We start from the raw sequence: 13,921 nt of genomic DNA, 5'->3' as shown, positions 1-13,921 counted from the left end.
AGCAGAGGAGAAGTGAGACCGAAGGCTGTGCTTACTGAAACCTACACACGGATACATTTATTAGAGCCGAGCCAAAGTAGAATGCTAGCCCTCAATTTCTATCCAGATTTCTGGCATCCACTGCTTTTGTTACAACTGTTTGGTCCCATGTATCTGCTTCAAAGGAGATGGATTTGGACAAATGGCATACCTTACTTGAGGTCAGCTGAAAGCCAGTGCAAAGGCTGGCCCAGCCAGATATACTGGGGCTAGGACACGCATTGCAAAATAACCCATCTAGAAATTGAGCACTTTTAATAGCTGATTAGAAAAGTCATATGATTATCAGACTGGGTGTAACCAGGTGATAAAATGATTTTTATTTGCAGAAGGTTGGCCAGTTGGCGGTCCTTGAGAGACAGGCTATAATTAAACTTGGTAAAGTGACACACACACGGTGTAGAACTAAGGCACCAACTTGAACTTGGTCTATAATTGGAAGCCAGGCATTCAGTTCACACACTTTTGCCCTTCTCCATTACTCAGTTACTATTCAGTTATTAAACCCATTTACCCAGAGCAGTGCACTTTGACCCCGAGGGGAAATAGAAAGACACATTCATCTCTCTGCCCCTCCTCAGCAGACAAGATGAGAAATTATGTTGAAACCTAGGGCAGACCGGGTTTGGGACTACACCTTTTTTTATGCAGAATTAGAGTGCGAAGTGTGAAAAGGGCCAGTAACTTTTTTTTAGTGAAATTCTTCTTGTTTTTATTTACAAACGTAATCCTGTTTATTTCAGTTTACAGTTACATTACATAGACAGAAAATTTATTGAGTATTTCTAGGGTTAGAAAATGAGGCACTTTCCATAAAGAAGTACTGACAGGGCACCAAATAAAAGTAACCCGGGCCAATAACATTTTAATACAAAAGGGATGTTTAATTATTTTAATACAGTGGCATGTGGGTTGTATGGAGAAAAAAAAACACCCATATGAAATTTGTCCTTCAGGAAATTCTGTGACGTGAATGTTGACATTAAGTGTGGGGTAATTTGAGGGTAAGTTCTGCCATGGAGCATGAAGACAGCAACTCGGGACCCTCTTTGTGTGTGTCTTTCAGATAAAATACAGGCAGGACTTCAACAGGATGAAAGGTGCTGCTCAGTACCACTCCCTCCCGGCCCAGGACAACTTGGTTCTGAAGCGGGCTCAGAGCGTGAACAAGCTTGTGAGCGAGGTGCGTATGGGGACAGTCGCTACTGCTTGCTATCACTCCCTTTAACCCCCATAAAGGCAGTGGAAGGGCAACACCAGAAAAAAACTCCATGTAAGGCCACATACACTACACCTGGGCTGCCAGTTCCCAAAGAACAAATGTGCAGTGAAAGCAATTCATGGGCGAGGCCAGAACAAAACCAATTCATAAATAACAAATTTAATTTTCCGATGGCTCAAAAGCTTCCCCCTGAATTCTTACAGGGCTGAGCTATTCAGAAGTTCCAGGCAATAGATTTCTAGTTGCCAGAATATTGGGTGAGCTAACCTTTATAAATATATGACATCATTATAGAGTGGGAATCAACGAACAAGAAGTGGCTTGAACTTGAACCTCCCCCATTCTCTCATCATTGTAGTCAAGTTCCCGAGAAAATTGTGGGTACTACATGAATCACCCTTATCTTAGAGGCTGACCTGGCTGCCAGAGGGTGTGTTTTGTTGGTTCTACCCAGTGATTAAGATATTTAGAACTGTTAGGACTCTTTGGTAAGGAAATCTCCCCTCTAGTTCCCCATGTCCTTTTTAAACCCCAGAGTCTCATTTGGATTACCTGTCTGGACCCTAAAGGCATTTGAATTGGCAACAGGTCATAGAAGGGAAGAATGCTATATGAATGTTTGCTGAACCTTGCTCTTTTTTTTTTCTTTTTAAAATATATTTTTATTGATTTCAGAGAGGAAGGGAGAGGGAGAGAAAGAGAAACATCAATGATGAGAGATAATCATTGATTGGTTTCTGTGCAACCTGGGCACGTGCCCTGACCATGACTGGGAATCGAAACATGACCTCCTGGTTCATAGGTCGATGCTCAACCACTGAACCACGCCTGGTGACAGGGCATTAGATCTGCGTGGAACTTTTACAGCCTGCAGGCCCCTCCTTTGTCATAGGCCTAGAAAAGTGAAGTGTCTCATTCTGGTTCAAAGAGACTTTCAGGGACAGAACTGGAACTAGAAGGCTGACAGCATAGTTTTGCCATCCGGGAACAACATTGTTACCATTTTGACCTTTTTCTATGTGAATAATTTATAAACAAGTACATGAATGTAAGAACATATAGTTTCAGAATTAGAATTCAGCTGTACTTTTTAATTTTATATCCTATTGTGAGCATCAGCATCTTGCATACCTTAGAAGGTGTATTGTCACCCTATCCTATACTAGAGTCCTGGTGAACGAATTCATGCACGGGTGGGGTCTGGCCAGCCTGCCTGATAGGGGCCAATTGGTGTCAGGCCGGCATGGGGGAGGAGACGTGGGAGGTTGGCCAGTTGGCCCCGTCCCCGATCAGGCCAGTTGGCCAGCCACAGTGGGCATTATAGCAACCAGTCATTCCGGTTGGTCCAGTGTTCCAGTTGCTGGCTTTATATATATATAATAAGAAAAGGCTAATATGCCAATCGACCGAATGGCAGAACGGCCAGTCGCCATGAGATGCACTGACCACCAGGGGGCAGAAACTCAATGCAGGAGCTGCCCCCCGGTGGTCAGTGTGCTTTCACAGGGGTAGCGCTGCTCAGCCAGAAGCCGGGCTCATGGCTGGCGAGCACAACGGTGGTGGCGAGAGCCTCTCCCACCTCTGCAGCAGCGCTAAGGATGTCTGACTCCCCCGGGGAGCAGGCCTAAGCTACCAGTCTGACATCCCCCGAGAGCTTCCGGACTGTGAGAGGGCACAGGCCAGGCTTAGGGACCCCCCTGAGTGCAAGAATTTCATGCATCGAGCCTCTAGTGTTTAATAAAATAGGATAACAAACTGTATTTCCTTTGGTAAGAGGTCGCAAGGGAGCCTTCGGTTTCTTTTTGCCCTCATGTTTATCCAGTGAGATAAACTAGCCATGCCTCTATTAGTGGCAGCACCTTCAGCTCCTTCTCCAGTGACCTGGAGTCTGTTTAACAACTGTAGCCTCACATTTTACACCCAGCTACCCAGGGGAGCTCAGCTAGCCAACCCATTTAAAATGAGAAGACACTCTATGCATCTATGGTCGTATTTGTTCTATGCCTTTGTAAAGTAACTTTTTAGGTTGTATTTTATTGATGCATACATACAGAGAAGTGCATATATCATTAAGTGTAACAGGAAGGATTCTCACTAGTGGATGCATCTGTGCAACTAGTGCCCAGATAAAGAAACAGAACATAACCGAAGTCCAGACACCCCCCTCTTTGTCTGTTCCCCCAGACATGCATCCCCAGTAGTAACCACTGTCTTGATTCCTAAAACCACTTCTGCCATTTTTAAATGATATGAAGTCTTATAGTATTTATTCTTGAAAGAGATTGTTTATTTTTAATGTTTAGAACCAAATTGATTATCACTTATTTATTCCTTGCAAGGAAAATCTGTACTATTAACTTAAGAGTATGCTGGGCCTGGTATCTTTAAATCTTGGGCTGAAAGTTTTCTAAAAATATCCCGGTAAAGTCCTGGTGACATATTCAAGAGTGACTTCGGGTTTGGTTTCTAAGGTGGAGTATAAGAAGGAACACGAAAGTAGTAAAGGTCACAGTATCAACTACTGTGAAACACCTCAATTCAGGAACGTGAGCAAGATCTCAAAATTCACCAGTGATGTGAGTTTTTAATGCCTAAGCATTTCTGGGTCTCCTAAGAGACAGTCTATGTGAATGTACTTATGTGTCTTGGAAAAGCATGGCCTTTTAAGCACAGATACCTAACAGGTTTGATTAAGATTGCTGGGACTGGTCCATGTAGTGTTAAATTCTTTTACACCTCCCGATGCATACTTGACCTTGAGTGCTCAGGGCAGTGCCTGCCTGTCCTCTTGCATCCTTTGTGTTTGGCAGTATCCGGTACCTAGAGGCGAATGCTGGTGAGCAGAGCATGCAACGTCCTCTCCCAATGCAAATTTGTGCTTCTTAACACCGGTCACGGTCACAAGATAACTCGTGTCTGCATTTATATTAATTTAAGTCATTTTAAAACTCTGAAAGCTTAAAATGACTTAGATTAATGTAAATGCAGACATGAGTTATCTCCTGACCGGTCAGCAAGGTGTTATACCTGCTCTCGTTTGACCTGCAGAGTCACCTGGGGAGACAGATATTATTTCCCCAGATGACAGATAAGCAGCTATATGCTGGAGTGGCATTTGCAAATTTGGAGATTCTCAGAGAAGATCTGTGGAGATGTATCGTGGGGAACATAATCTACACTAGATGATGTGCATTTACTTCTGTTTAGCTGTGCATCCTAGTAGAATTTAAAGTCACTCAGGACTTTGTAAGGCTCAATGAGGAATTTATTTTTCATAAATTAGTGGTGAAGAGCACCAGCTTTGGACCTGGTTTCACAATTAGCCAAGTGGCCAACTTTGGGCAAATTGCTTAAGCTCTCCAGCCACGTTGCCCATTGTAAAATGGGGATGATGTTAATTCCTGTCCTCCTAGAGTGAGATCAACTGAGATAAGTAGAATCCTGTCTTGATATATAGTAACATTATTCTGTTTAAATACTCTCAGTGCCTAATAACGCGATGGCCTCCCAGGGCAGGTTGTGTTAATGTAGCTTCATTAGATGCTACCCAAATTTTCCTATTTATGGCTTCTTATCCCATTTTGGTTTTCATTATTTGGTAAGCTGCATTTGAGACACAATATTATTATTTCACATGGCTGTAGTAGTGACCAATCTGTGATGAAAAGTTCATAGAATTTGGCAGAGCTCAAGTTTTATCCTTCATCTATTTAGAAATGGAGGTAGTAGCCTGCAGTGATTTGTACTAGCCCCTAGCATGGGGCTTCACACACAATCAGGGCTTGCCCATTGTGGAGAGCTCCATGCTCTCACAGTAGGTTTGCACATTGAAAAAGATCTGGTATATATACACAATTGAACATATTTTTTTAAAAGTCAGGTATGTTTTGTGCTGTCTGTGCCCAGCAGATTTTATGTTTTCTTGCCTGCTGTGTGCTTGCCCCATTCCAACTTCTTGTCCTTGCTTGAGACTTCAGTTGTTTATTTTTTTTAAAAGGTGTGTCTTACTTCTTATTCAGTGAAACACTGACTACTTAAATGGGTTGTCTTTAATCATTTATATTTTCAATTTAGTCCATTAAGAGGAGTAGTTAATTTTGAACACGTTGGGAAGAGAATGCTTTTGTTGAAAGTTTTGTGGTCCCCTATAGAATAAATATAAAGAAAACTACCAGAACCACATGAGAGGCCACTATGAAGGAGTTGGTATGGACAGACGGACTCTCCATGCGATGAAAGTTGGAAGTCTGGCCAGCAACGTGAGTCCTTGTGTGAGGGGCCTGGTGGTCCTGGGGATCAGTTGGAGTGGAAGGAGGTGGGGCATAAAAAATTCAGCCAATTCTTTTCAGCTTCCCTTTTGAAAAATCAGTTTTCTATTGTGTGAAGGCCGACCCATAAGTTTCTAAACATGAACCGATACAACCAAGGCTAGGTAAAAATCCTTGACATTTTTCAATAGCTTCAATTTACTAGGACTTATCTCAGCTTTCTCTGGTTTGAAGAGTAGTCAGATCCATTGTAATTGACCCAGTGTGAGAAAAACCTTCAATTTCCGAGCGATAAAGACAAATGGATGAGCATAATTTTTATTTGAAATTCCTACTATGAAATTTGTTGGTCGCTTGGGTGCTTGGTTCATTGGTTCATTCATTTATTCCATCGTGGTGTTCACTGAAGACCTTCTGTTCATTGAAGGCACTGGTCTTCAAAGTAGATCAGGTCTCTGTTTTCACCATAGCCTGAAATCTATTAATCCGTCTTTGGCTTTGTCAATTCAGTTCATAGGTTTGCAAATGCCAAGTTGTAAATCTTACCAATTTCATTATTAAAACATAGAAATGTCAAATATCCTCTGCTTGAGAATGTCAAATTTGATCTTTAGGAAAAAAAAATTGAAAGCACTCTGAAGACTCTTGACTTTTCATTTATTTTCTGGAAGAAGCTCTTCCATTGTATATTCATGCGCAAATACTTCTTATTAACAAAAATTACAAGGGGTTCCATATTTAATAAGATAAAGTAAACGTGCTACAGATGGAAGTTAATGAATTTTGGATTAATTAAGAGGAAGAATTCAAATTAATTGAAGGCAAAAGTGTGAGCATAATTTAATTTTCCTTGGAGGTGATGAAACTGAATTAATTTTGTTTCTGGTTACTTTCCCCCGCCCCCTCTCCCCCCCCACCCCCCCGTTACCTTTTAAAATACTTCCTATGACATTCAAACAAGGTAAAAAAAAAAAAAAGTAGAGGCTAATTTCTCTTTTCTTTGTGTTTCAGATTGCCTACAAAGAGGATTATAAACACGATATTGTCGACTACAACTACCCAGCCACTCTCACTCCTTCCTATCAAACAGTCATGAAACTGGTTCCCTTGAAAGATGTAAGTCCTCTTCCAATAGCCCTTTCTGCTCTTTTCTTGTCGCTTCTCTCCTGTGGAGTGATTCTTAGGCAGCAAGATGGACAGAAACAAGATACATAGGAAATGGAAGAAGGGATTGCGAAAGGGGCTCTCTTTTTCACTAGGAAGTCCATTTATGCATGTTTGGAAACTCTTAGTTCTTATTTTATTTTATTGATTTGAGAGAGAGAGAGACATCAATTTGTGCCCTGGTCAAACCCACAACCTAGGCATATCAGGATGATGCGCTAACCAACTGAGCTACCCGGTCAGGGCTAAGGAAACTTAGGTTTTCAATATAAGGTGAGGACAACTCGCGTTTCATCTTGAAGATAACCTGAGGTTCAGTTTCTCCTGTTGGAATTTGGTGGACTGTGTCCACTGCTGGGCACATTAAGTAATTGCTCCTTAGTAACGATGACCCTTTTTTTTAAGTTTAGGAGTGTGGTATATTTTAGGACTGGAGGAAATAAAAGGAAGTGGCTATAAGTTGTGAGGAAGTGGTAATGGTAACTCATTTTTCTTCTTAGGAGCACTTGGGCAATATGTGTGGAATAACATATAGCTCAATTATTACATCAGTGATTTTATTTATAGTTTGGCTGGCCCCACATAAAATATGCATAATTAATTAAATTTTAATTAATTTCTAATTATAAGAATTTTACTACGTTTATTACAGAAAATTTAGAAAATACAGAAAAGTACAAAGAAAAAAGACAAAAGTCATGTCCTATCTTAACCCTTTGCACTCGCTTGCTTTTTTCTCGATTCCTTTATTCTACTCGGGATTTAATTTTTTAAATACCCCAGATTTTACAAAGCGCGGCAGTAGAATAAAAAACTGGAGTTTCTTTTCATACAAATTTATTTATTTGGATTTTTTTATATTTCAAATTATTGATACATTCAAAGAGTAATTTTAATCTCGACATCTGAGTGCAAAAGGTTAAAAAGTACTTAAGGTGGTTTAGAATTGAGTTGGTATCACAGTTACTTGTCAGCAAAGGTTATCATAAATCAGTCAATAACTTAAATAATTCAACATATGTTTAGTAAATGGCCAGTGCTACTTTCTTACACATTCCTTTGGGATCACTAGTTGACTTGGGTTTTGCCATTGGTAGGTAGGTCTGTATGTCACTCTGTCTTTTGCTCAGAGTAGGAGCAGTATTGGCTGTGGTGGGTATCTCTAGTGTCTGACACAGTTTGCAGGACAATGGAGGATAATCATTGGCAAACTAGAGGCCTGTTGCACAAAGATTCGTGCAATACGCCTTCCTTCCCCTGGCTACCGGCACCAGTTTTCCTCTGGCACCTGGGACTCAGGCCTTCGCTCTTGCCGCCGCCTTCAGTCTTCACTCCGGCCGGAGCCTTCAGTGTTTGCTCTGGCTGGAGCGCCGTTCCTGTAGCTCCCTCCGCCCCCCGCCCTCCCTCTCATAGCAGGTGCCCTTTCCTGCCCAGCTGCTCTGCGCCTGCATGCGTGCTGCCCAGAGGCCCGGAAAGGCTGGGGGCGGGGCCATCATCAGCTTTGTTGGGTTAATTTGCATACTCACTACTGATTGGCTGATGGGCATTGTGAAGTGACAGTCAATTTGCATGTTTCTCTTTTATTAGTGTAGATCAGTGATGGGCAACCTTTTGAGCTTGGTGTGTCAAACTTCGCCAAAAAACTGAGCATAACTCGGGTAGTGTGTCACTTTGAGGAAAAAACATTATTTCGCAAATGTTTCATCCTCAGGAGCAGCAAATGTTTCATCCTCGGCATGCGGCCACCTCAGCGGCCGCGTGTCATCAGAAATGGCTACGCGTGTCAGTGCTGACACGCGTGTCATAGGTTCGCCATCACTGGTGTAGATGATAGTTTAATGGATGAAAGGGGCTTTCAAATAAAACAAGGGATGGGCGGTAGAGGAATATAAAGGACTTAAACTTTGCTTCTCTTTTTCTGGGGAAATTTGGTTGGGTTGACTTGCTCACTTCACCTTAATGAAACCCAAGGTTAAACTTGACTACCAAAACGACTTCTTTTTGTTTTTGGCTGCATACATTACCTGAGGAATGTGATGATCAAGAGCATTTCATTAAAATTCAAGTGTGTGCTCTTACAATAGAATTCTAGAAACCATGCATAATAGCACAAGCAAACCAAGGTAGATTCCTACAACGTGTACTCCCATTATAACATGACTTGCTATGACATTCATCTGTATAAGGCTGACTCAAACCATGCACCTGAAATATAGCCAGCTCACCTTTGGAAGTCTGGGAAAAGAATGAAATTAGACTGGATTAGAAATAAGTAGAGGTAAGTTCAAAACTGGAGCCCGTGGGCCAGATCCAGGCTGCTGAGATGTTGTATTTGGCCACAGAGTGTTTAAAAAAAAAATAGACCAATATATAGAAATTTATGTAAGAGAGCACAAATTTATATTTTCTTTTCTTTTTTTTTTTTTTTTTTTTTTTTTAAGTTGGAAAACTCAGGGAACTGTGGCCCTAGTTCCCGCATGGCAGTGCTTGGCTGGGACAGAGTGGCAGCTGCTCTCTGTCATCACATTCCTCTTACTTTCTTGGCTCCCTGTGATGTTGAGTTCACACCCTCATGCAGGGGCTTTGGTGTTCAGGAAGTTTGGGGGATCCATTACAAGAACATTTGTGGCCTCTCTTTCTGTCTGGTAGTTGTTAAAGGTGCTCAGACAGCTATGAAATTAAACAAGTACAGCCCTTGATTAGAGAGGGTTCCCTGCAGATGGGTTTTATAAACACTAGCAGCATTACAATGAGACTGTGCTCAGCCAAGAGCCCCTTCAGAGAGAAAACTGAAGCAGTGGCCAAGCATCTGTGACGTGGCTAAGGTGTGGTTAATCACGGAGACTGTCAGTTATGTCCTGCAGAGGAAAGCAGTTGTGCTCTGCCACGTACTTAATGCAGAGTTATCGGGAAGGAATATGCCATTTTATAAATATAGTTTTTGTGACCTTTTATTGTGCATAATTCTGAATTCTATTAGACACCTCATTATGAGATGATAATTTTTCCCTCTGAATTAATGCATTAAGAAGCCACTGTACTCTAATCTCATTAATAGTTGACATTGAAATGAGTTTATATTTCCTAGTTTTCCCTACATACCCTATGTCCCAAACTCAGAATGTGCAAAAACTTTTCTTCTTGAATCTAGGCCTAAAGGAGCTGTAACAGTATGTGGGGTGCTGGGTGGGGTCCTGGGCTTTAGGCAATAAAACAGAGGCATACCCTAGCCGGTTTGGCTCAGTGGATAGAGCATCGGCCTGCAGACTGAAGGTCCTAGGTTCGATTCTGGTCAAGGGCAAGTGCCTTGGTTACAGGCTCAATCCCTGGCTCTGGTTGAGGTGTGTGGGGGAGGCAATCAATCGATGTGTCTCTCTCACATGGATGTTTCTCTCTCTCTCTCTGTCTCTCCCCCTCCCTTCCACTCTCTCTAAAAATCAATGGAAAAGTATCCTCGGGTGAGGATTAACAAACAAAAAAACAGCAGAGGCAGGATGACTATGAGTGGGGTGGGTGATCAGAGCCAGAGCCCAGCTGACTAAAGGGCCAATGTGGAATCTGACCCTGGAAAGGCTCTGGTGGGCTCGGAATGTTTGTTGTCTCCAGTTGGAATCTTTGGTTCTCTTTCCAGTCATTTGAGAATCGCAGCTCTGTTGGGCTTAGGCAGACGGGGCTAAGCAGGTCTTAGAGATGAGCGCGAGTGACATCTTCCTGTGCTTCTTTGTACCCAGGTCAACTACAGGCAAAGCATTGACAAGTTGAAGTACAGCTCTGTGACCAACACCCCTCAGATTGTTCAAGCCAAAATCAATGCCCAGCAACTGAGTCATGTAAGTGACCCGACATGCCCAGCCGGATGTGGGTGACTTGTGATTGCTGGGTGGCCTCTGGATATTGGGCTCCCAAGAATGTGATTTTCATGAATGGTGACATTTGTCTTCTTACAGCTATGAAATGACCCTCCCTTGACAAATTTCAAATACATTCAGAAGTAAAAAGAATAGTGTAAAGAATCCCCATGGCCCATCACCCAGCTTTACCATCAACTCATGGCCAGTCTTGCTTTATCGTTATGCTCATCCACTCCCTTGCCCTCCCATGTTATTTGGAAAAAAATCCCAAGTATCATATTTACTCTATAAGTATTTTAGTATGAATCTCTAAAAGATGAAAAAATTTTAAAACATATTTATGCATTTTTTTATATATCACACCCCAAAATTAATAATTCTTAATATCACTAATGTTAATTAGTATTCAACATTCCAGTTGCCTCGTAAGGTTATACTTTTTTTTATAGTTTGTTTGAATTAGAGTCAAATAAGGTCCACATCTTGTGATTGGTTGATATGTCTTTAAGACTTTTCATCTTTAAGTTTTTTAAAAAATCTTCTCTTCTCGCAAGTTGTCTGTTGAAGAGACTGGATTGTTTATCCTGTACGATTTCCCACAGTCTGAGCTTTGCCAACTGCATCCCAGTATGGATTTCACATGTTCCTCCGGCCTCCACTTGTCCTATGAAATAGTGGTTGGGTCTATAGACTCGATCAGGTTCAGGTTTAATTTTTGGGCAAGACTGCGTCTCAGATGATGCTGTATTCTTCCACTGAGAATCACATAATGTCTGGAGATTTAAGATTGCTTTTCTTCAATGTGGGCAGACATTTGATAATTACTCGTTGAGTATCCACCATGCATATCACAAGATGTTCTGCACGGCAGTGAGATAATAAACTAAGCTCCATCCCCTCACAAGTTCTTCAAAGGAGAGCTGCTGAGGTGGCCACAGGGAAAGCCTTTGCAAGCTCATGACTCTGAGTGCCTCTGAGTTGTTTTACTTTTCATTGGGCATCTTCAGTCTGTTCATTTAAAACATTCACAAAATTGTAGGCTTCCTTGTCAGGTGCCTTTTCCAGAAACCCCTTCTCAGCTATGAGTCTAAAGGGAAAGTGGGAAAGAGAGTGTTCTCTCCAAAATTCTTCTGCCCATCCAAACACCTTGCACTTACCCTGTGGGTTTATTTGAAACCCAATAGGTGAATTACCGTGCTGACTATGAGAAAAACAAGTTGAATTACACACTGCCCCAGGATGTACCTCAACTGGCGAAGGCCAAAACCAACGCCGAGCTCTTTAGCGAGGTAAGCAGGCAGCATGGGGAGAGTGTGGTGGAGGTTATGTGCACAGGTGAGCATGATGATACCAGTCCCAATGAGCCGGGACTATTCTGCTCATGAGATGGGTTCGTTCACGGCACCGACCATGTTATAATGTCTCATGGCCCGTGGTAGTTCACTGCGGGTAAATTGATCTTAGCAATTTCATTCTCATGATATGAGCATGTGTACAATATGTGCATGAACACGCATATGCCTTCATCATCATCATCATCTGGGTGACTTCAAGCTGGAGTTTTGCTGTGTGGAGAAACTTTACGTTAAAGATCGATGTTAATCACCAGATTCTTCCTGGAGTCCCAAATGGGCTGTGATTAGGCTTCTCATTCTACAGAGGATTTGTGGCACAAAAGAAGAAAAGAGAAAGGAACTAATATTTGTTGATGTGTATTCTGTGCTGGGCACTGGGAGAAGCAGTGGAGTTATTAAATTGTCATACCCCCAGGAGGTATTTATTATAGGGACATAGTGGCATGGGCTTTCGTATCAGATAGACCCAGGTTAGATGCTAGCATTGCCACTTTTAACCCATGTCCCTACATGAGGTTTTAATGTCTCTGAGCCTCACAAGCCCAATGCAAAGACTTAGAGCTGATGGGTAGAAGACACAGAGGAAAGGGCCAGAAAACAATAGGCACTGTTACCGTGGTAACACCAATATCAACACCTTATATCTATGTTGCACTTTACCAGCTTAAGATCTGTTTTCATATACTACATCCAATTTATTCTCCCATCAATCCTGAGACACATAACAGGATATTCTTTTTGCAAATGATAAACTAAGGCATAAAAAGGTAATTTACCCAGGGTCACCTGATCAGGAAACACCAGACCTAGGATGAACACATGGGTCTTCTCTTTGTCCTGCCCATTAGCGTTGCCCTGCATGGCTCAGCAGCTAAGGAATCAATGAACTGTCGTAATAATTGCTATGATGCTTTTGATAATAACACCAAGATTCTTGTCTGTAGACAGATGAAGACGCCAACTTCGCTGTTTGTTTGTTTGTTTCTTCAGCTTTTGGCAGGAATGTGTATAGGGACTCTTAATTCACCTGTGTCTTTGTTTGTCAGATTAAGTACAAAGAAGGCTGGGAAAAGTCCAAGGGGAAAGGATTTGAAATGAAGCTGGATGCCATATCTCTGCTGGCCGCCAAAGCCTCCGGAGAGCTTGCTAGCAATGTAGGTTTTTCTCTCATTAACTCAGAAATGCATAAGAAATGGTTTCCATAAAATGTCAGTGGTCCTGCAGAAAAAAATAATGACTGTTAACGTGGCAAACATCACAATCCTTTAATCTTCTGGGTGCGAAAGACTGGGAGGTGTTTTTGCAGAATTATTCCCCTTGCACTTGTTAAAACCAGAACCCCTGATCTGGCAAAGTTTCTTTCTCCCTCACGGTAGACTTTCTTCTTTCTCTCAAGATTAAATACAAAGAAGAATACGAAAAAAGCAAAGGCAAAGCCATGGGAACTACGGACTCTAGGCTTCTGCACTCCCTGCAGGTTGCCAAGATGAGCAGCGAGGTAAATTCCTTTCTACCCTCCATCCTTTACTTAGAGTTGTGTTACTTTAAAGTTTTTCCTGGGCCTCCTTCACTTGGGACTTTTTATTGACTCCCACCTATGACTTCTTTCCTGGCTTGTGTGAGAAGTTTGTGCCATTTCTTTTTTCTTAAATGTATTTTTGTTGATTTCAGAGAGGAAGGGAGAGGGAGAGAGAGATAGAAACATCAAGGATGAGAGAGAATCACTGATCAGCTGCCTCCTGAACGCCTCCTACTGGGGATAGAGCCTGCAAGCTCAGTATATGCCCTGACCGGGAATTGAACCAGTGACCTCTTGGTGCATGGATTGATGCTCAACCACTGAGCCATACCGGCCACACTGTTCCATTTCTTTTGTTTGCCAAAGCATTCTTTTAAAATAGATGGGTAGTGTGTTCCCTATGAGTGACCAGGATCTCCTAGTGAAGGTACAAAGGTGTTCAGCCTCATTTACTGATTCTACAAGTGTTTACTAACCAACTACTATGGGCAAGATCCTGTGTG

At 42.0% G+C, this 13,921-nt stretch overlaps 1 protein-coding gene across 9 annotated transcripts in view; it reads left to right on the top strand.

Moving 5' to 3' along the window:
• The window catches only part of NRAP (nebulin related anchoring protein), a 66,776-nt gene that overhangs the window by 13,531 nt on the left and 39,324 nt on the right, over window positions 1-13,921 (top strand). For all 9 annotated transcript variants that reach the window (XM_079793078.1, XM_079793080.1, XM_079793081.1 and 6 more), the window contains exons 12-18: window positions 1,106-1,222; window positions 5,413-5,520; window positions 6,541-6,645; window positions 10,425-10,523; window positions 11,729-11,833; window positions 12,946-13,053; window positions 13,296-13,397. In XM_079793078.1, coding sequence (XP_079649204.1) covers window positions 1,106-1,222; window positions 5,413-5,520; window positions 6,541-6,645; window positions 10,425-10,523; window positions 11,729-11,833; window positions 12,946-13,053; window positions 13,296-13,397 — 744 coding nt within the window. The remainder of the gene's footprint in view (window positions 1-1,105; window positions 1,223-5,412; window positions 5,521-6,540; window positions 6,646-10,424; window positions 10,524-11,728; window positions 11,834-12,945; window positions 13,054-13,295; window positions 13,398-13,921) is intronic.

The sequence above is a fragment of the Cnephaeus nilssonii genome (genome assembly GCF_951640355.1).
Source record: "Cnephaeus nilssonii genome assembly, chromosome: 16".
NCBI lineage: Eukaryota > Metazoa > Chordata > Mammalia > Chiroptera > Vespertilionidae > Cnephaeus > Cnephaeus nilssonii.
This window is presented reverse-complemented; position numbering and strand designations above follow the sequence as displayed.